Here is a 22962-nt window from a genome sequence, read left to right as displayed (position 1 = left end):
AACTACCCCTGTCGTAGGTAGATGGTCATGCAGGTAACAGTAGCGGATTGTGTTCAATCCCCACATGAAGTTCTAGTAGCTGATATAGAAGATGAAGGCATTTTAGGCGTAGATTTTATTTCCGCTCACAACTGCGTCATTTCTACCGGGGATTCGACTCTCTGTTCTGGTTACCGTAAAATCAACCTCGAAACGTCTAGGTATATTAACTGTTCTCAACAGAAAGAAACCCTCTCGTCTTTGCGCGTTTTAGAACATGTTTCGGACTCTTTAGTCGTTCCTTCTTATCTCACGGAACTCTTTACTAGGTCTTCTAAAGATTTAGATATCGCTCAGACTAACAGTCTCGTTTGCCTTTTTAACGATTTTAAAGAGACTTTCGCTAAAGACTCTGCCGACATCGGGAGATGTACCATCGCTAAGCATTCGATAGATGTAGGGAATAACGCTCCGATTAAACAGGCAGCTAGACGGCTTCCTTTAAACGGTCGCAGGGAAGTTGAAAAATTAGTAGAAGATATGAGAACAGCAGATGTTATTGAGCCGTCTTCTAGTCCGTGGGCTTCTCCTATTGTCTCAGTCAATAAAAAGATGATTCCAACAGGTTTTGTATAGATCATAGAAAGTTGAACGAGGTCATCAAGAAAGATGCATATCCGCTTCCTCAGATAGGAGATACCCTTGATTTAATATCTGGTGCCCGTTGGTTTTCTACGATAGATTTACAGAGCGGTTATTGGCAAGTCGAAATGAATCCGTTAGATAAAGCGAAAACAGCTTTTGTCACAGGGTTAGGTGGACTTTGGCAATTTAAAGTTATGCCTTTTGGCCTTTGTAACGCTCCAGCTACCTTCGAAAGAGCGACGGAACTCGCCCTTCAAGGTCTCACTGGCAAGATTTGTTTAGTTTATCTCGATGACATTATCGTGTTCGGTAAGACTTTTGATGAAGAATTGGAAAATCTTGAGCAGGTTTTTAGTCGTTTATTCCAAGCTGGTCTAAAAATGAGTCCCAAAAAATGTCATTTATTCAAAAAAGAAGTAACCTTTCTCGGACACGTCGTTTCAGCGGAAGGTGTTAAGACAGATCCTTCTAAAATAGAAAAGGTCTCGAATTGGCCTCGTCCGGATTCAAAAGAAAAGGTTCAAAGTTTCTTAGGACTTTGTACTTATTACAGACGTTTCGTTAAGGGCTTTGCTTCTATAGCGAGACCCCTCCATGCTCTTACAGGAATTAAAGTTGTTTTTGATTGGACTTCCGAATGCGAAGGAGCCTTTGTTCTCCTTAAAAAATTATTAACTTCATCGCCGATATTAGCTTATCCCATCACCGATTCTCAATTCACCGTAGATACTGACGCTTTTCTCTGTGGTATAGGTGGGGTTTTGTCTCAAATTCAGGATAACCAAGAGCACGTTATTAGTTATTTTAGTCGGGTCTTGTCTAAACCGGAACGCAATTATTGTGTTACCCGTAGGGAATTATTAGCGATGGTAAAATCTATTTGCCATTTCCATCATTATCTTTATGGAAGGAAATTTTTGATTCGGACAGACAATGCTTCCTTAACTTGGCTTCTTTCGTTCAAATCACCTGAAGGCCAAGTAGCTCGATGGTTGGAGAGGTTAGGTCAATATGACTTTGAAACTAAACACCGTCCCGGAGTTCTGCATGGTAATGCTGATGCACTTTCTCGTCGTCCGTGCGGGGACGATTGCGAACAGTGCTCTCGTTTAATTAAACAGTAAGATCCCTCGCTTAACGTTCGTCAAATTTCTCTCGTTGAAAATAAATAAGACTGGATCATCGCCCAGGAGAAAGATTCAGAACTCCTCCTAGTTCGGAATTGGAAATCCACAGGAGTCGGGCCTCAGTGGGAAGAAGTATCTTCTATGAGTTAGTCTCTAGACTTTAAAAAGACAGCATCGTAATGAAATATATCTATTTTCTTTCTAAAATATTCCTTGTTTTGTGAGACTTCTTTGGCTCGGCGTTCGCTTAAATCGCACAGAGAACCCTTTGATTCTCTAAGTCCTTTCGTTATTACAGTGACACAAATAAGTGCACTCTGCGTACTTATACCCTTTCGGAAACCGGACTGCCATGGGTCTAAGCAACCACTCTCGCGAAAAGAATCAGATAGCTGATTGAAAACAAGTTTTCCGAGCAGCTTAGAGGTAGCGCAGAGAATGGATATAGGTCGAAAGTCATTGTACTTTTGGCACTAGAGATTTTAGGAAGAGGGCACGTGTGGAGTGCTTCCAAATTTCCGAAAAGACATCATGCATTAGTGAGAAGTTGAAATATCGAGGAGGATGGGCACCACAACTGATGCAGCTAGATTCAGGTAGCTGACAAGGATGCCATCGCAACCCCTCGCGTTTGACTTTACAGGGATAGACACTTCTTGATCTGGGCTAATGTCACATACCGAAAGTTGAAGTCGGAGTCAAAAACGGGAGGAGGACAGACGATTCACAATCCTGCACTCCTCCCATATATTCAGAAATGAAGAAGTCGTTAAAACCATTGGTCGAGAGGTGGTTGGGTATAGCATGGCTTTTGCGTTTGATGAGGCCCATTTCCCGAAGTTTTTTCCAAAGCAACCTGGAATCTGTGACCCCTTTCAATTTGTCCGCAAAATATCTGCTGCGACCCGCACGAATCGTTGTTTGAACCCGGTTCCGAAGGGATTTTAAATTAACTCTGACCAAAGGGTTACGCGAGCGAAAGAAAGCCCTACGCGCAGAGTCCCTTTCTCTGATAAGCTGCCTGATTTCATCATTGAACCAGGGTGCAGGGGCCTTTGAGGGGCGAACCGTGCGCAGAGGGACACAGGAGTCAATCGAGGCTTTAAGCTTGTTAGTGCCTGCACCATGCAATCAACCGAGCTGGATGAGGGAACAGCTGACCAATCCCTGCAGTGCAGGTCCTGAGTGGAAGCCAAAACTATAGACCAATCTCACTACTGTCTAATATTGCCAAGGTTTTCGAAAAGTTGTTGCACAAAAGACTTTCTAACTTCATCAAGGAAAATGAATTGATCGCTAGCATGCAATACGGTTTTAGACAAGGCAAGGGCACAAAAGATGCGCTGGCTTTCGTCACAAATACACTCTATCAAAATATAGACAAAACGAATGCCACCATTGTCACTTTCCTGGATTTGGCAAAGGCTTTCGACACCGTAAACTTTGAAATTTTGTTCAGGAAATTATACAGATACAGTATTAGGGGAAAGGCATTAGACAGTATCAAAAGCTATCTGACAGATAGAACGCAGGTTGTAAATTTAAATAGCACCAAAAGCAAAGAAACAAAGGTTGAAATGGGAGTGCCGCAAGGTTCAATTTTAGGGCCACTGCTTTTTGTTATATACATAAATGATATTTTCGATGAATTACCACAAGGATGTATTGTTTCTTTTGCTGATGATACTTCGATAATTAGCACCGACTCAACTTGGGAGCAAGCAAGACTCAAAATGGTGAATTATTTAGATAAAATTGGAGACTGGCTCAAACGTAACAAATTAACTTTAAATGTAGAAAAAACTGTGTTCATCCCTTTTGGGGCTTATCAAGTCAACATTCCGACAGAGTTCACAACTACCATTAACGGTATGGAAATAAAGAGAGTACAGAGTACAAAGTACTTAGGGGTTATCTTTGATAGTCATCTCAGGTGGAATTTTCAAATAGACCACATTATCAAAAAAACCAGACATTTCCTCTACGTTTTCTGGAGACTATCGCATTTCGCTCATAAAAAAATTCTGGTAATGATGTACCATGCACTTTTTGGAAGTATAGCTCACTACGGTATAATAGCATCGGGTGGAGCATACGGAAATGTAATGGACTCTCTTGAGAGGGTCCAGCACAGACTATGGAAGATAATTGCACGAAATAATGCTGATTTGATGGAACCTCTAAACATCCGCGAGACTTACACATTGGAGTCACTGCTATATCATTATGACGACTTGAAAATCAAATACACCCAATCGGGAAGCAATACTAGAAACAAAACCATTGCTATACCAAAGACCTCCAAAACTATAGGCTTTAAAAATCATGTGATTCAGGGAATAAAGAGCTATAACAGACTCACGCATGAGCTGAAAATATTAGAATGTAGTAAAAAAAATATAAAGAGGCAAATAAAGAGCTACCAAATATCACAAAGAAACTACTCAAGCACCGAAAAACTACAACAAAAACGATCATTTTATTTTATATTTCACATTATATTTTATTATATTATTATTGATAAACTTTCTTAGTTATATCTTAAATAACTATTTTGTTATTTTTTTCTCCATCTACTTTCGCCAGTCCTGCGCGATATTGTTGTCCTTGGGACTATTAGTCTTAAGTCAAGTATGTATATGATGTAAATTGCTGGTTTAAGTATACAAATAAATATACAAATATTGAACTACTTTGATAAATTAGATCATTAAAAAAAACTTACATGTATCGACATTCCTTAGCACTTATGATGTTTGGTACATGGTGTTCAAGAAGGAAGTGATTATCCATATGCCTCTACTGACAGACTATTCTCTTAATATTAATTATAACAACTATCTTTGATGTCATACATCTATTTACATATTTGTTGGTATGTTGGAAAATTGTTTACACAACAGTCAATACATGTACTCTTGACTATTTATATCATGTCAGAATAGAGGTGACTCAAATCCTGAATGTCAGTTCTTTTGTTGACAGTGTTGTTTTTAGAAATATGCAATGTATCATTTCCTTTATGATCCTATTATACCAATTAGTTTCTTTGTCCATAATTTTCACATTTTCAAAATCAAACCTGTGGCCTTCGACCAATGAGTAATGGGCCAACGCCGATGTAACTGGACACCGTGTTTTTATATCATACTTATGATTAGCAATCTGTTTTTTTAGATGCTGCGATGATTGGCCAATATAGCATTTATCACAATCTTTACAATCGATTTTATAGACAATGTTGGATTGTTCCAGTGTGGCTGTTTTTGATTTTAAAGACGTAAATATATTATTCAACGTATTAGTAATTTTGTACGAGACATTGCTGTTTTCTTTAGACAGTGCCTTTTTGATGTTTTGTGATAGGCCTTCAATAAAAGGGATTGATCCAAGACACTTGTGTTTGCTAGTATCAATGTTATCCACATTGTTTTCTATGCAACTATTATAATGTTTATCTATTCGTTGTTCTTGTAAATGCCTGATCAGTTTTGCTGGATAACCATTTTTCTTCAGAGTTTCGCGTAATAATTTCAAATTTCGCTTTCTAAATTCAGCATGCGAGTGTATAATACTTCTATCAAATAGGCCTATTGCTACTCTTTTTTTATACTGAAGCGGATGGTGAGATTGATAGTTTCTGTATCTGGCAGACAAAGTTTCTTTGTGGTACCAGTCAGTTTTCACTATTCCTTCGTAATTAATTATCCACGCATCAAGAAAACTAATTCTATTGTTTTTTTCAATTTCATAAGTGATTTTTATACGTGGATGATACAAATTAAATGCATTTAGTAGTAGTTGGATGTTGTCCTTGTGCACACATGTTATTATATCATCTACGTATCGTTTGTAGAAAATTAATTCGGAGGGCAGAGAATTGATGACTGTGTGTTCTAGTTTTTCCGTCACCAAATTAGCTACGCTCCGACTAATTGGTGATCCCGTAGCTGATTGAATACAGGTTTGTGTTAAAATCGCCCACGATAACCACATTGTCGTAGAGGTAACTAAATCTCAACAATTTTGTTCAAAAGTAACCAACCCTCCCACTTTCGGAGGTCTGTAAACCAACGAGAACATTAGCTTCGAAATGCCCTGCCCCGACAAATCGATAATCAAGAACTCAGGCCTGTGAGGGAGATACGACATCTAGCGGTTGATTGAAAATATTACTTCATACTTTCCCATGCATATTCGTAATCTTATCAAACTAAATCGAATTCTAAAATTGTCGATAATCACAATTTTTGGCAAAAATTCGTCCAATTTTACGATAATTTATGGAGTTTATAAAAAGTTGTAGTTTTCAATCAAATGCTTATAATACTACGAGAAAGAAAATTTATGTTGTCTGAGTTCGAAATCGTAATCATTTTTCATAGTAAATTTTCAATTTTTATCATTTTTTGTAGAAATTCGTAATTTTCCATGCCAGCCCTTACGGAAAAAACCCCCAATTTTACCCCCAAAATAACCCTCAACCTCGTACCCCTTAATTCAGGGTTAACCTCGAAGTCGAAGGATTACTCCCAAGTCGAGGGTTTACTCCCAAATTGAGGGTTTACTTTCAAGTCGAAGGTCTACTCCCAAGTCGAGGGTTTACTCCCAAGTTGAGGGTTTACTTTCAAGTCGAGGGTCTAATCCCAAATCGAGGGTTTACTCCCAAGTTGAGGGCTTACCTCTTAAGTGAGGGTTAACTCCAAAGTCAAGGGTTTACCTCCAAGTTGAGGGTGAACCTCCCAATTGAGGATTCACTTTGAAAGAATTCTCGAGTCAAGAGCTTATTATGTCATTTTATTGGGATTATAGATGTAACGGTATTATAAAAGTGCATTACACACCATTAGTAAATACAATAGAAACTGACTAATCAAGAAGTTGTCTGGTTATTTCTCATTTGATATCTTAAGGCAATCATATACATATATTATATATGCATTTGGATATTCATTTTTATCATTGAATGCCAAGAAAATGATATATTAACATTATTAAATTCTTGTATATCTATACGAATTCGCGTTTAATATAGAAGGAGGGTATAATGTATTCCCACGCAGAAAAATAATCGTAAATAAAATTTAATCTACGTATACGTATAATTCATATAGCCATGAAGAATTATCTATACCCAATGCATTCCATTTATTATTATATTATAATGAAGATGTATGCGTACATGTACATACACTATATGAAAATATATAAAATATTCAGATTCGATAATTTTCAGATAATTTCTAAGAACTATCATATGAAAAATCACTGAGATAATCGAAGAGGGTCAATTTTTTTGATTCACCGAGTTGACGTGGGAATCCCCATATGGGGGTTTCTCCGTCAACTCGGCCACGTTTTTTTCGACCATCTGAGATCTGCCCCATAATTGGTTATATCAAAGTACTACTAAAAAGTACTCTATGTGAATTTTTTCAAATTTTTTAATTCATTATTTGAGAAGTTGCCGTTTTTTTTCAAATGAATATATCTCGGAAACTTGAAGTAACTGAAAAAAAATGACTCTGCATAAAAGTTGTAGTTTTTTGTTAGCTTTCGAGAGGAATTGAGGAATGAAAAAATTTTTACGTTCCGGTAACGCTGATTTTTTACCAAAAAAGGAAAAAATTATTTTTTTTATTCAAGATGGACCCTTTTTTTGCTGAAAAAATTACAGAGTCTTCCAATATGTGGGACAATATCACCAAAAAATCTCCAGAGTGGCACGGGTCGAGGTTCAAGGGTAAAAAAAATTAAGCCACACAAATAATAGGTTACAAAATAATATTCTGAAAATCATAAGCAAAAATACATTTATAACTGAAAATTACCCTTTAAATCTTGAACAAACATATGCGCTTGAATCATTAGCCTATCACTATTCAAAATTATTAAAACTCCATAATGAATCAACAAGCAAAACAAGGTGTAAAAGCATATAGCTACCAAAAATATGTAAGACGACGTGTAAAAACATAAGGTATGTTAATGAGATAAAACTTTTTAATAGACTTCCAAATGATTTAAAATCACCTGGAACAAAAAGAAGTAATATAAAAAAGAAATTAAAAATTTGGGTGAAAAATAACATTTAAAACATCTGATTATATATTTTCCATTATTGTAATAAAAGAAAAAAATAAACTCAATTATTTACAAAATCAAACTCTACAAAAAATAAATCACTACTTATTTACTACACTACTAGCAGACAGCTGGTTACTCAACTGTTTTGCACTACCTTGTGCACTTTTTTTTTTTTATTTTTATCTTAGTTATTAGGTTATCTATAAGTTATTTTTAAGGTTGTATTCCAGTCCTATGTACAAGGGTCTCGCACACTTCTATAGACGGTAGTTCATCCCATGGATGACTACCTGTACTTTTACTGATCAATAAATTAAATTCGGTCGAGGTTCCGGTAAAAAAAAAATTAATTTGTGTGGCTTTACCATCAATTTTTGGGAGTAAACCCCTAAATTTACCCCTAGGCTTACCCCCAAAAATTGAGGGTTTTCTTCCGTGAGGGAGAACTTAAGCCTGCGTGCCAGTAATAAGTAGGCCCGTTTTTGGCGCAGAGTTAGCATGTAAACTAGGTAGCTATCAACAACTGATCAACACTCAATAATCATAATATTTGAACTACCAAAGAACACGGACGCAGCAAGTGGCAGAAATCGATACAATTAAATCTGGGCTGAAATCTGGCCCGACTTTGTTTTCCGGAGTTTCATCTCCTTCTCTCTTACTTCCTAGTCATGGATTCAGAACCCCATTTAAGATAGATATTTTGTTCTCGATATTATCTTAATATCGATACTGATCTCTTGATATATCATTTGATATCAATATTGATATTTTTCATTCGATTCTCTTCCCTAGTCCGAATTGTCGCAGAGTACTCGTAGGGGTTGAATTGCAGAGCAAGCCAGAAGCTGATTCTCAGGCTGAAGATCTTTGTGAAAACAACGCCCACTAATAATAAGACTATGAATAAGACTTTCACAGGTAAGAAGAGACCAGAAGTATGCAAAGAGCGCAGTTTTTTACCTATTGAAGACAATACGCAACGTGAGAATACTAAACTGATCGGTGATGTAAGCTTGATAAAATCGCTTCTGCTTGGTTGGAAGTATTTCATTTTTTCCCCCTTTTTTACATCGATGACTAAGAAAAATATACCTACATCAAATGAACATTCACAAATATAAATTATTTCCATGTATGTGTTTTACGCACTACACGATGATAATTTTTGATCACTTCTAACTTGATGTTATTTTATAATGTTAATGTCCTGTAATTTCCGGCATTATAATTATCTTCATTACTATTATTATTACTAGTACTGCTATTATTATGGGAGATAGTGAGACCTTGTTTATATAGGTATTATTTTTAAGCTGGTAAATTTGTACGTGGTATTAAAAGAGAACAGCCTGGTCAAAATGATTTCTACGATTTTCTACGAACTTTGAAAGAAATTTGAACATTTTGTACAAAACAATTTTTCCTACAGAATTGTAAATATGCATGATTTTTCATAAAAACTTGTTGATTTTGAAGAAAATTTGAATTTTTTCTGTAAAAAATATGCAAGGCACTACAATTTTTAAAGCAATTTAACAAATCTTTATCAAAAACCATACATATCTACAATTTTATACGAAACAATACGAAATGTTCCAAATTTAGTAAAAATTCGTAGTAGTAAAGATTTTTACTTCGGTCATTCGACACTTGCTTAGCTAAAATTGTTTCAGAATTCTTTTGGGAATAATAGATGCTATGATAACACTATTAGAAAAAATTGTCTTGCGTTCTTTACTATATATTTCAGTACAAAATTCCATCTATAACAACAATTACCAAGAGGAATGATTCTGGTGGAGGATCCTGCATTGACAACTTTTATATTAAAAGCAATGGTGTAAACTTTTAAGCTCATAAACTTGTATACAGCTTAACGGATTATGATCCAATACTGATACAATTAGATGCAGTTCATTCATTAGAACCTACTCCCATAACTGAAATATACAGGAAAGTTGTCTTTAAAAACTTTACCAAACTAAATGACCTTGGTGATAAATCTAAAATGAATAAAAAAATTAATAAACGGAGACTTCCAAGGAAACCTTGGATCACCACGGCTATTATTAAATCCTGTGACATTAAAAACAATATATATAAAAAATGGTAAGTTGATCTTAATAATCAGGAAAAGAAAATGTGAACAATATTCTGATAAATTAAATGGAATTATTAAATTTGCAAAGCAACAAAATGGCTCAGAATATATAAAAAAGGTAGAAAATGGTAATGAAAGAATACGGAAATATATTAATAATAAAGTAGGTAGACAAATTAAGGGAAAGGCTAAAATAAGTAAGCTAGACTGTGATAAATGTGTAATTCTGAGGATGTAAATATTGCTAATAAATTCAATAAGTTCTTTGGTACGGTAGGCAAAAATCTATCCCAAATTATGGCATCGGTTGACGCCTATGTTAGTAATGAATCAAATAGTAGAAGCATAAGGGAGTCAATATTCTTGAAGTCTACTAATATCTCTAAACCAGTATAGACAATAAGTCTACTAAAAAATAAAATGACTTGTTTAGATCAACTACATGCAAACATATTGAAACAAGCTGGCCCGTATATTTATAGCTGAACTTCTAAGCAAGATTTTCAATGAATGTTTAGCAAAGGGATATTGCTCTAGGTATTTTTAAAAAGCGGAAATTGTACGCGTATACAGCAAATCAAAAAATACTACATCAGCATATATCACCGCACATACTGAATTTGAGCTAAACTCAAAGGCAGGTATCAAACCTATGTACAGCCCGTTGTAAAACAACAAAATTAAAACAATAAAAAACTTTTCGAATTTTGAAAGAAGTTGGAGATGGCTAAAGTTACATGAACTTATAATCAGACGTATTACAAACGAAGAAAGCATAATGCCAAGTTTCGAGTGATCGAAATTGATAATGACTAAAAACGAACAAAATTTTTTTGTTGTCACTTGGAATGGGGGTCGTTAAGTCTGACAGAAGATGATAAAAGTGGGGGGAGGGGATCAAAAACTCAAAATTCGATGACGTCATTTATGGACGCTCCCTCTATTATGAATCTTCCAAGTGATTTTATTTTAACGATTAAAGAAAAAATTATAACCTGGGCAATGCCGGGTATTTCTGCTAGTCTTGAATAAATTGATAGTCAGCATGATCATTCAAAGGATTGCAATCAATTCTATATTAACCCTTACTTACCACACTTCGGTACAATCACGTACTTGCCAGACTGGGATGCTTCAAGCCCCAGCGACAAACATTGTTTTAAAAAATAAACTGTCGAACATTTTTACGTCAAATTTTTTTTTAGAACATTGTGCAAGTTTACCTTAAAGCGTCATGTAGTTAATATAGTCAATAATTAAATTTAAGTATACTAGAAAGATGCAATGGAAATTTTAAGAAAAAATGATTATTTTTCCAAAAAAATTCACGATTTTTTTTCATTTTTATTATTATTACCTTATTTTTTTTTTTTAACTTTATTTAATTTAGGGGAAAAAAGGCCTAGGGGACTTACACCCCTAGATGGCAAGTAAGTTGTCATAAGTGTTTCGTCCAACAAAAGTATTTTGTTGAATTAAGTAAGGATTGTGTTCGCCGCATTTGACTATAGCATTTAGTTGAATCAAATGAATATCACTCGACTCAAATAATCCTTTCCTTCGCAGGATCTTCACATTTGCTGTATAATACTTCCAGAAAAAAAAGATTGATACAATTATAAAGAAATGTAAATAAATTTTTAAAAAAGGACCGCACAAAGAGACCGAGAATAGTAACCCAGTCGGAATGTAAAAAAAAGAAAATACCTCAAGTTGCATTGATTTAACAGCATGATTTTATTTTTGTAATCGTTGGATCGATGAGGGGGGGGGGGGGGTTCATCGGTAGTCTAATTCCAGATTTTCTAGCTTCGGCCGCCATATTGAATTAATAGTTCAAGTGGAAAAATATCAATCGTAGATAAAAAAATGTTCATAACAAAGTTGTAGAGAATTAAATTTACTACAAGTTTGGTTATTACCATTTTTCGTTTAAAACTAGAAATCAACGAATTATTTGATAATAAAAAATTCCCCCTTCATTCAAGACAAATGGTTAATTTTTATTTATTTTTCTTTTGAGTGGTCTATACATTATTTCACGTTTCTTTTCACCTATGTAACAAAGACTAAAATCAATGAATTGTCCTTACCGGGTGAAATAAACCAACAATCCATTACTATAAAAATGTATTGAATTTACTTTCAACGAAAGGTTAATAACGAATAAATAGGAGAGCAGCTAGGAGAAGCGAGAAGTTATGAAGTCACGGAAAATGGGTGAGCTTCAGTCGATATTTAATGACGGCTTATAATTGTTCAAATTACAATATTATTCTTAGGTTAATAATTAAACTATAAATGATATTTAAATATTGTATAACGCATGTGGAAGCGTGATAAACTCGGATTTTCCTGGTCTATCAAAGTGAATTCCGGTAAACGTATCAACGTTCCACTATTACAATACATATTAATTTTCAATCTTTGTATAAAATCGAGTGGGTCAAAGAAAATCAAACTTGCGTTTTCCATCACTCCTACGTAATTTGAAAAACTGAAACGGAAGTAATTTCTGTCGATCAAGAAGGAGAACAGTATTACCGGTATTACCATACGGATAGTGGTTGCCATCTTATTTACGACGTCACTCGGGTTCGCTTCTTCTTCGCCAGCCGTGTCCGCCTCCATAGCCTTCTCCCTAGTCTACGGTCTCTTTTCCGTTCAGAAATCCAAGATGGTAAGTTTGTCCTGTGACCGATGATACAAATCCTTAAACATCGCCAATATCACGCATCACCATAATAAGTATTGTATAAAATATGGAAGTGTAATCAACGGTGTGGAATAACATATCCGAATTTTATGTCAAATCGAGGAATAAAGTGCGATAAGGCTGTCTGAAGTGAACGTGTGTTTTCGGCTTGTGTCTGTTTGGCACGCACGCGAGCTCAAGTTATCCGTAAATGCTCCGAAATTATTTATCGCGTTATTTGACTCTCCATAAACATACATTCTTCCGGGAATAATTCTCGAAATCTTTCTCTACGCATTCCTGAGCCACCAAGGTTGTATTTAATCTGCAAGCCGAAGCAACAACATCACGACAGAAAACTTTCACCATAACCGCGATTTGACAGTTTACTTAATACTTTCGCAGCTGCAGTAAAGAATCTTAGGCTCTTCTTTTCGTCGTCGTTTTAAAGTCAGGTTGATAGTCGTAGGAATTATTTTGCGACATAACCTCGACGGACTTTCACTACTGTTTATTATATCTGATGGCACGATCCAGAATCTTAACTAATTGCAAACATTTAATTTTCAGGCTCGCGGACCCAAAAAGCACTTGAAGCGTTTAAACGCGCCTAAGGCATGGATGTTAGACAAGTTGGGAGGTGTCTATGCACCTCGGCCATCAACAGGGCCCCACAAGCTACGGGAGTCTCTTCCGCTTGTAATTTTTCTTCGCAACAGGCTAAAGTATGCCCTTACGAATTGCGAGGTAAAGAAAATTGTTATGCAACGCCTCATCAAAGTTGATGGCAAAGTCAGGACTGACCCCAACTACCCATCCGGCTTCATGGGTAAGATGTGAATATTTATATATTCGTAGACCAAGTACGCTTAGCACAAATTGTTGTATTTCGGCCTTTCGAAGCTATGGTAGTTTGTCTTGAATAATACTGTAGTCAAAAGTTGGCCGATAATAAATCATCCTTCTTATGGTCACAGATACACCGTCAAATGGTTTAATTTGTATTACCCAAGGAGGAAACAACTAATAAAACATGGAATGTCTAACATATTAGTAATAATAATAGCCCTGCAACTATCAATGCATGCGCTTCTATACTTTCTTTATATTCTTACAGATGTCGTGACTATTGAAAAGACTGGTGAATTTTTCCGCCTGATCTATGATGTCAAGGGACGTTTTACCATTCACAGAATTTCCGCCGAGGAAGCTAAGGTATTTAAGCAACATTCAGGTTAACTTTTAGAGATTTACACTTCGCGGTGGTAATTATTCTGTGTTTTTATTTTCAGTACAAGCTCTGCAAAGTTAAACGTGTACAAACCGGACCCAAAGGAATTCCCTTCCTTGTTACCCATGACGGTAGAACATTGCGTTACCCAGACCCTGTAATCAAGGTGAATGACACCATACAGCTGGACATTGCCACAGGAAAAATTATTGACTCTATTCGATTTGATTCTGGTACATATCTTTCGCTATCTTCTCGATTCTGTGAATTGAAAATACTCGAATTTGTGTGCAAGTAATAGTTTACCCAACGCGAATTTCGTAAACTTATTCCAATTTGTTGTCCAATTTTCAAGGCAATTTGTGCATGATCACGGGAGGCAGGAATTTGGGTCGTGTTGGCAGTGTTGTGAGCCGTGAGCGTCATCCTGGATCCTTTGACATCTGTCATATCAAAGATTCTCAAGGACACACCTTTGCCACCAGGTAGTGAAAAACCCCTTCTATTAAATATTTATCTTTTTTTCAATTTTGTACTTGATGAATTTGGCCATATCGAAGCTAAGGCATTGTATCTTGAAACGTGTCTAAGTCAAAAGTTGGCCAAAATGAAATTAATGTCCCTCCAAGGTCACTGTCAGGTCACAGCTCACCTTTCCGTATTACCCAGGAAGGATACAAACAAATTGTCATGTAGAATAATTTCAATTTGCGATTGTTCATGCACCTCGAAATAAGGTATCTCTAAACTTGATTTTTCTTTCTTAGGCTCAACAACGTGTTCATTATTGGCAAAGGATCTAAGGCTTACGTTAGTTTGCCAAGAGGCAAGGGTGTCAAGTTGTCCATTGCTGAAGAACGTGACAAGAGGCTGGCTGCCAAGGGTGGAAACTAATGTAAACATTCAAACAAAAATCAATAAACTAAGTGATTTATCTTGGTGAAATTCTTTGCTTGAATTTACTTACCGTGTCAACAGGGCGTCTAATGCTCCTTAAGTCCCGGAAAATGTCTGGAATATTTTGATTTATTCTGAAAAAGTTGACATAATACATTTTTGATTCAAAACTCCTACGTTTCATTTGTAATACGCGGCTTTGAACATTCTTTCAATCATGCAATTTTTCTGGGTCGCCCAAGATCCCACTCTCTGCCGTTGAAATGTGAATTTTTACTGTAATACTCACCATAGACGTATACTTGGGAATGCCTATGATACTCACTGATTTCGCGTAAAACTGTGATATATTTATTCATAGCTTATTAGCCGACGCGATACTAAAAAAAACTCGCGTTTTTGAGACTTCACGAGACAGCGGTTCGTGAGGGAAAAATGTGAGAGTTAAACGACTGATATTAAATTTTGTATAGAAATTTATTTGTCAGCAGAAAGATCCCATCTAGATCGTTACAACTATTAATCTTTCAGGCCTATGTAAAGTGTTGGGATATCATAACTAATATTTCATTTCAATTAGGTACTATACGTAACGAGTAATTATCGCAAATCTTGAATGCAAAACAACTTAATGCATTCTCATAATGTTAGAGTTTCGACACTTGCAGACGTTTGTAAGATACAATTAATTCTGTTTTTAAATTTTACCGAATCCGAATGAGCGCAATGAATGATCCAACTGAGATTTTTTGCAAGTTCGTAGCTTAGAATATTTTGAATGAAGATTTTTGAATCCTTTTTGTGGGCAGCGTTACTTTATTTACATTTTCTTTTCATACTAAAATTGATCTGTTCCAGTAGAATTATTGTATTAACTTGTATCAAACTTTGCGTGGTACATAAGACTAAGATTGCTGTAGATATTCGACGCGGAACGAATTGCCCCTAAAATAACTTATTTCCTAAGATTAACGTCTGCACGGGTCTCTTTTAAAAACTGAGAATGCAACGTATTATCCGACTCTGTAACAAGACACTCGTGATAGCTTATTAAGTCGTAGAAGCCTTCATTTTACACAGAAATCGCAGGTGCAGCATCTTAACAGCGTCTGTACTAAGTTTAACGACCCCTTCTTGATTATCAATAGAAAGAAGAATTCCTACTGCTTCTCTATCTTCGCCGACGACAACTTTGACCTGATCGCCGCGAGATGGAACGACAGGCTCTAGTTGCTCGCATAAAAGATTCACCACTCTGTCTTCGGCAGGCAGAAAAACTGCGCACATACCACCCTGTAAAAAAAATGTGGAATAGTTTATTTGTTACAAAGAAACTAAGCGATATTACGTAATGATTTTGGTATCAGTTTGTGCACATTCTTAATCTTCTTGCAATGGTGAAAGTTTAAAGCTGATGTAATTTGTTGACGACTGTGACGTTTTTCACTCAAGTATAACTTACCGATATTCCACGGATTACTCCTTGCTGTCCTGCTAGAGCCGGATCCTGGTGAGTATCGCGTATCCGTACTTCTATATCCGGGGTATGCCATTCCGAGCCCATCATCATACCACTACTAGCCCCAGTGTCAAGTCCGGCGCCGGGTGTTTGAGGGTTGTAAGGACTGCCCGCAACGCCTGTATATTCGAGTGAAAAAATTATACAAAGGAGTTTGAACTAGTGGAAAAAAACATGCAGAGAATTTCCCATAAATTTTTATTAATTTACCAGGCGTCATCGGGCTATAACCCATCGGTGACGGCGATGCAAACGCGCCGTGCGGACTCGTAGTGTATCCAGTTCCCGAGGGAGATGGGGTGGCCACATAACCGGCTGGACTCGGACTTGCGCTTGCGCTTGCAGCCGGACTAGGACTCGGCTGATAGGGACTGTAGCTCTGCTCTGAACCGTACATTGTCCCGGGTGTTTGGGGTGTGAACGGACCGCCAGTCGAAGGGTAGCCAGGAGCGTAACCCGGAGACCCTCCTTCTTCCATGCTGTAATTGTCGAAATCGTTCGCTCGCGCTGGCGTGTTTGTCACAGCCGGGTCCCATGCTCCTGATTGACCAGGGGTACGAGAACCGTCGTGCGAAGGGGTCATCGAGCCATAATGAGGCGTGCGCGAGCCGTCTGCAAAAATAGAACAAGTTGAATGACATTTGCCACTGTTGTGTTTTCACTGATCATTCACCGTAGTATAAACGGTGTTTTAGATTTTTTCAGTACTCACTTTCGTACATCGGCGTTTGCGAACCGTGCATCGGAGTCTTTGAACCATCTCTAGCGTACATTGGAGTCTGACCACCGGCCGTGTAAGCCGGGGTCCGGTTGTAGCTACTGAATCCACCATCCTTGGTCGGCACGCCAACGTTCGCAATGTGTGAACGATCCACAGATATCGTTTGACACGTCGAGTGAAGTTCTACACGCGCCGTATTCTCTGTTGCGTCTTTTACTATTCCAACGTTACCTTTGTATGGCCCACCCGTTATCTTTATCGTTGTTCCGATCAGCTCTCTGTCACGTCTCGCACCTCCACCTCGGCCTCTGCCTCTTCCGCCACCTCCGCCACCTCTTCCGAACCCGCCACTGGTTAAATGAGAGCGTAAATTCATTGGTTAAATTTTTCTTGAGAGAAGTACATACGATTTTTGCGGCAAGAATTCTCATTTTAGATACCTACCCACTTGGATGCATCGGTGATGCGATTCTGGGAGACATAAATCCGGACGATGGCGACATCGCAGGGCCCATTCCAGCTTTGTTGCCTCCAGCTAGCTGAAGGTGTCTAGTTTTACATACGAATATTCCTCCGTTGTCCAGATACATTCTCGAGTGCAGAAACGCGAAACTTCTGTAAAGATGCTTGATCTCACCTCCTCTGCCTGCGTGCGGTCCATCGATTACCTTTCAAGTTAATTTGAGAATTGTGTTAACATTTTGGATACATTTTTTGGACTCGATGTTCTTAGAAAATCCGAAAACATACCTTCACTATATCCTTTTTCTGGATCGTGTTTTGCTGCGAATCTAACGCGACTGCGTTTCTGTTTTCACGACGCTTTGTAAGACCTTGAGGTCTCGCCTCGACTACTTTTCCGTTCATCGATAATACGTGAAAATTCTCGCGCTCCAATCGAACGATTACACCGACGGTCTGAACATCGAGCTGTACTAAATCACCCCATTGAAATTGACCCAGACTGTCAACGCCGGTTGCCATGTCAGAACAAAGTTGTAGATCTCGTGGGAGTACCTCTAGCTCGTGCATTGATAAATCGGAAAAAAGAACAACCCTATTTTGTTCGACACGTACAATCAGCCCCGTGTCTCCTTCGTATCTACCAGCTACTACCTGCAAATTTGAAAAATTGACAATTTGGAACCGTTTGAATAAAAGATAATACAAATACGGAATCCAAGATTTGTAAAAAGATTACCTTTGCATGATCTCCCATTCTAAAGTATTTTCTTAACTCATTTGCCTGGAATTCTAAGGCTTCTTTGAGTTCCTCGTGCTTTGGCATGACCATTATCATGTTACCATCAATTGATACAATTTTTCCTTGTAAATTCATCAATTCTCCCTCGCAAACTTCTACATTGTCGCCATTACTGAATGAATGAGTAACTGCCTGATCCTCTTTACCGGCAGAAACTCCTGTAGTCGGAGTGCCGCTTAGTTCTATGTCTATACCCTCGGGAGCTTCTTCAAATCTCTCCAGTTCAGAGAGCGTCGGTTTAACACCTTCGGCGATAATGGCACTTGTCGTGAAATTTTTGTAGAGAAATCTAAACGGTAAAAGTTCAGTTAGACCTAATTTTTTGGTGTTAGAAACTCGGAGCTTAAGTGATTAAAATAACAAACCCTTTTCGACTGTATCTGTTCCCTTCAAATATTAAAAAGTCTCCGTCGCTGGTCACCTCTCCACCGATTGCGCGGATCGCTTCTGGATCGAAAGGTTTTGCCGGTGGTCGTCTTTTCTTTTTGCGTTTCAGTGCCTCGGATTCACTTTGTGCAGTTCTTAGGGCACCTCGAGGTCTCGTGTAGTCTATTCTCGGTAGCAGTTTTAAATGTACTTGATTTTGCGCCAAATCCACATAGTCCACTTGCGCTATGTCATCCTTGTATATTCCTCTCTTTAAACGAACCCATTGCTTTGCCTTCAAGCCAGTTTGCTCCTTGACGACACGCAGTACATCCGTCATCTCCTTGATCGGAACCATTTGTTGTTTCCAAATACCCATTCTCAAATTACCGACGTTTTCTATAACGGCCTTTACATGAGGCTGTTTGTATGCCTCGATGTAAATATAACCTTTAACGCCCTCGGGCGCAACAACGGACTTTATTTGCAATGGTTCTCCTGCGAATTAAATAGGAAAGAGCGCTTAGCAAATGGAAAAATAAAATATTGCAATTGGGAAATTGAACCATCGTACCTGAAAACTGATATGTTATGAATTTTCGCATGAGTAAGAGCACGGTGGCTTTTTCTTCACCGATACGGCACTTGACCATCCAGAGATTGGGGTCCTTCACACCAGGCAAAAGCGTTTGCTGGGTAATTTCATCGCTCATTTCTTCACCCCCATCTCCAAAGTGACGCGAAACGACAGATTCGTCGGCATATTTCTTTCTGAGGTACTCTTCAATTTCATCTTCTTTCTGTGAACTAAATTCGCGGGATAGCTATTGTTAGACACTGGTCAACACTGATTATTGCACAGGTATAGATGTGGTTATTTGGCAAACTGTTCCGTGTATTTCTTGATTTTTATATCCTTATCCTTTTACTCACTCCCACAGATTTGTGCCTCGACGTCTTCCCTCAATTTCAGGTGCAGTCGGCCCCAATTCGTCCACTTCGTTTCCAACAATTCCTATCTCCTGCGCTCCATCCTCCCATTCGTCGTCATCTTCAACTTCGTCATCCACTTCAGCCTCGTCGATAATAAAACCACCAAATCTGTAAGAATAGCAGGTAAACGGAATACATGCCGTATTTCTTTAAGGATTATCAGTTAAAAAATCATCAATTAATGTATGGATCGGATCATGTAACTGACTTGTCTTTCTTCTTCTTTTTCCGGCTTGGTCTGTCGTCATCCTCGTACTCCTCCTCGTCATAATCACTGCTACCATCCAAATCTTCCCCTGAAAAAAGTACATGAGATCTCGATAATCACATCTGCCTTATCAAATCAGTCACAACTGTGTTAAAGACTCACCTTCTGGTTCTTCCTCAGCCTCAACTTCTTCATCATCACCAGAATGAGCTTCTTCAGCCTCATCCGCTCGATGGCTACCTCCAGCATCCGAACTTTTGCATGGAAAGAAAAAATATTATTCACAATTAAATTTCGGCTTAACAAGGCGACACTACACCAATGACATTTTTGTAATTTTTCATAGTTATGGTACTGAAAGGTGAGAACTCGAATAACAATTACCCAAAGCTGTTCGACACGGCCTACAGTTTTCTAGAAAATCGATTTTGAAATACTACAAACGTGTTATGTACAATAAATGGTAAGTACCCGGCAGCAAGGTCCATGGCACACCGGGTAGCATACTAGGCCAGTAATCGCTGGATCGCTGGTACGATAACTACCATGAGTAACTTTTTTATATTCATTTACTTTTTCTTTTATATGTCGGCTCACATTATTTAGGTGCGGATTTGATCAAATTTATGTTAATCAACGGACATTTCATGATTTTCAATGACAGAGACAGATCTTGCTTTTGCTTACCTCTCGCTTTAAAAGTCGGGCTTACCATTGAAAATAGTAATTCTTAACCAACAATGTTTGTGATAAATTGAATTTTTATACAAAACTTGCTAGCCTTCCTGAAATTCTGCAGAAATCTTCTGTGCAATTGCAGCTGAGTTCCGCAGGTAGGTAATTCTAGGATATCGCTGTTCGGCCCATTATGGGCTTGTGGGAGAATTTCTGCAGAATTTCAGGAAGGCTGGCAGGTTTTGTATGAAAATTTAATTTATGACAAATATTAAGAATTTCAGCAGGTACGTTATACTAGCGTGTGGGCCTACAATGGGCCAACGAGCCATTTCCTAGTATTACCTACTTGCGAGATACAGCTGCAACTGCACAGAACATTTCTGTAGAATTTCAGGAAGGCTGGCAGATTTTTTATGAAAATTTAATTTATCACAAATATTGTTGGTTAACCTTTAGACGCCCGGGATTTGTGAGTTAAAATAGCCCTTGAAAAGTACCCAAATTAGTGTCTGATATCATGTATGAACTATATACAAAATTTATATCACAGGGTCAGCAGATATATCGGTTTTCCGATCCTCTAGAGGTTAGGAATTACTATTTTCAACAGTAAGCCCAACTTTTGAAACGAGAGGTAAGCGAAAGCAAGATCCGCCTTTGTCATTGAAAATCACGAAATATCTGTCAATGAGCATAAATTTGATCAAATCGACAAGTAAGTGATGTGAGCAAAAACTTATCAGCAATTCAACGATTACTCACCTGGTACGCTACCCGGTGTACCACGGACCTTGCTGTCGGATGCTTACCGTTTAATGTACATAACACGCTCGTAGTAATTCAAAATCGATTTTTTCGAAAACTATATGCGGCGGGGTCGAATGGCTTTGGGGTATTGTTATTTCAGACCTCACTTTTCAGTACCATAGGTGTCAAAACTTACAAAAATATCATTGGCATAAAGTCCCTTTGTAAAAGAACAAGATTATTGTGCATGACTTGGTGCTTAACACAAATTTAGTATTTACTAACCCAGAACCGGAACGAGAGCGTGATCTCGATCTTGAATGACTTCTGGATTGTGATCTTGATCTGCTTCTGCTCCTACTTCTCGATACGCTACGAGAACGGTGTCCACTACCTGCGTCGCTACCGACTCCAGATTTTACCGAACGGTTGTCTTCAGGCTCGCTTTCACTTCCACCACCACCACGGCCTCCCGCGTCACTGTCATTGTCCGAAAAATTACTAGCCTCTGAATCTGACATTTTCTTTATTTCTTGGTGTGGAAATTTCGCTCCTGAAATACATGAGTAATAATTGCAGTAGCTTTAAATATGGTTGCAGCTTGTGATACTCAATAGTGCAAAGAAATTGGAGTGGTACTGAAGTTGAAGCATTGAGTAAACATTTCAACAGATAATTTAGAAACTGTTTGAGCCATATGTGAGGTTACTTGACTGGTTAAATGTGAAGAAAAGAAATTCTCACTGATAATTGGACGGTTTTCAACAGTGGCAAAGATTCTTAGCCTTAATTAGGGGACTACCGAGATTTGTTTAGTGGGTAAATACACACTCAGCACCTCATGAATGAGGTATAAAAATGGAGACAAAAGTATGATTTCTTCAATTGTATGGAATAATTACTGTTGATCGCCAGAAAAGTTTTTCTAAAATTTTACTCACCTTAACAGCAGAAAAAGAATATTATCCAACAACTGTGTTACAGTTATGAAAAATACAGTATTATGGTACAATCGCAATCAACTCGATAATAATTATCAAAGCTTCTCTCACTTCACCGAGATTCACTGAGTAACTGAATCAAACTGAATGTAAGCGTATGTATGAAGTTGGCTCGAAACGGTACTTAGAGCATAGACTACTGCAGACTACCTATGTCGGCAACTAGCCCCCCGGCACTCGACTAGATTTCAATATAACAGGCAGTCCGCCTCAACGTCCCCCGCCGCTACGTAGCGCTGATAGTAACTTGCTCTACCCCTACCCCCACTTCACCCCCCGGCGACAATCACCGCCCGCAAATCTGCTGTCAGCATTGTTTACGTTGATTCTAACCTCGACATAACGCATATAACCGATATAAACTATAGTTCTTTCTGATTTTTATTGCTTTTATTCGTACGTTTACAATGCCTTCGCCTGTTGTACCGGGCGGTACCTCTGTCTACCAAACGAACACGGAAAAATTACATTGTTTTACTGTGCCGTGTGATCCCGAAACCCTGGAATTGTCGAGGAAAGCCATTAAATGTACGGACATAATAATAAAGTCAGGGTTCTATTGTATCAATTCCTACTTCATTTTCTAGCTATGATATAAGTATGTGTAATTTCTATATAATAAATTTGGAATAACAAGATTCAAACGGGTCGTACGTAGACCCGCACATTGTGAGCAGGACTACTAGCGCCACGCAGTGGC

General features: G+C 37.8%; 2 protein-coding genes across 8 annotated transcripts in view; one reads left to right on the top strand and one right to left on the bottom strand.

The window, feature by feature from the left end:
* The window catches only part of LOC107226773 (40S ribosomal protein S4), a 28581-nt gene extending 13768 nt beyond the window's left edge, over positions 1-14813 (top strand). For 4 of the 7 annotated variants that reach the window (XM_046736067.1, XM_046736072.1, XM_046736074.1 and 1 more), the window contains exons 3-7: positions 13208-13466; positions 13755-13852; positions 13930-14101; positions 14224-14353; positions 14636-14813. In XM_046736067.1, the coding sequence (XP_046592023.1) occupies positions 13208-13466; positions 13755-13852; positions 13930-14101; positions 14224-14353; positions 14636-14762 (786 nt within the window). In that variant the 3' untranslated portion in view covers positions 14763-14813. Of the gene's footprint in view, positions 1-3477; positions 3488-10064; positions 10071-12533; positions 12623-13207; positions 13467-13754; positions 13853-13929; positions 14102-14223; positions 14354-14635 lie in introns of those variants that run through there. The other 3 variants (XM_046736071.1, XM_046736070.1, XM_046736069.1) reach the window with 3 other exon arrangements.
* Positions 14814-15223: 410 nt separating this feature from the next.
* LOC107226771 (transcription elongation factor SPT5) lies at positions 15224-22383 on the bottom strand. Its single transcript, XM_015667685.2, has 14 exons — positions 22203-22383; positions 21547-21814; positions 19999-20090; positions 19837-19924; positions 19569-19736; positions 19210-19442; positions 18635-19133; positions 18207-18558; positions 17756-18121; positions 17450-17673; positions 16997-17355; positions 16495-16896; positions 16228-16403; positions 15224-16058 (listed from the first exon to the last, which is right to left on the bottom strand). The coding sequence occupies exons 2-14, from the start codon at positions 21780-21782 to the stop codon at positions 15816-15818; spliced, it is 3438 nt and encodes a 1145-aa protein (XP_015523171.1). The 5' UTR covers positions 21783-21814; positions 22203-22383; the 3' UTR covers positions 15224-15815.
* Between the last annotated feature and the right edge of the window lie 579 nt (positions 22384-22962).

The sequence above is a fragment of the Neodiprion lecontei genome, chromosome 4, assembly GCF_021901455.1.
Source record: "Neodiprion lecontei isolate iyNeoLeco1 chromosome 4, iyNeoLeco1.1, whole genome shotgun sequence".
NCBI classification, from domain to species: Eukaryota; Metazoa; Arthropoda; class Insecta; order Hymenoptera; family Diprionidae; genus Neodiprion; species Neodiprion lecontei.
This window is presented reverse-complemented; position numbering and strand designations above follow the sequence as displayed.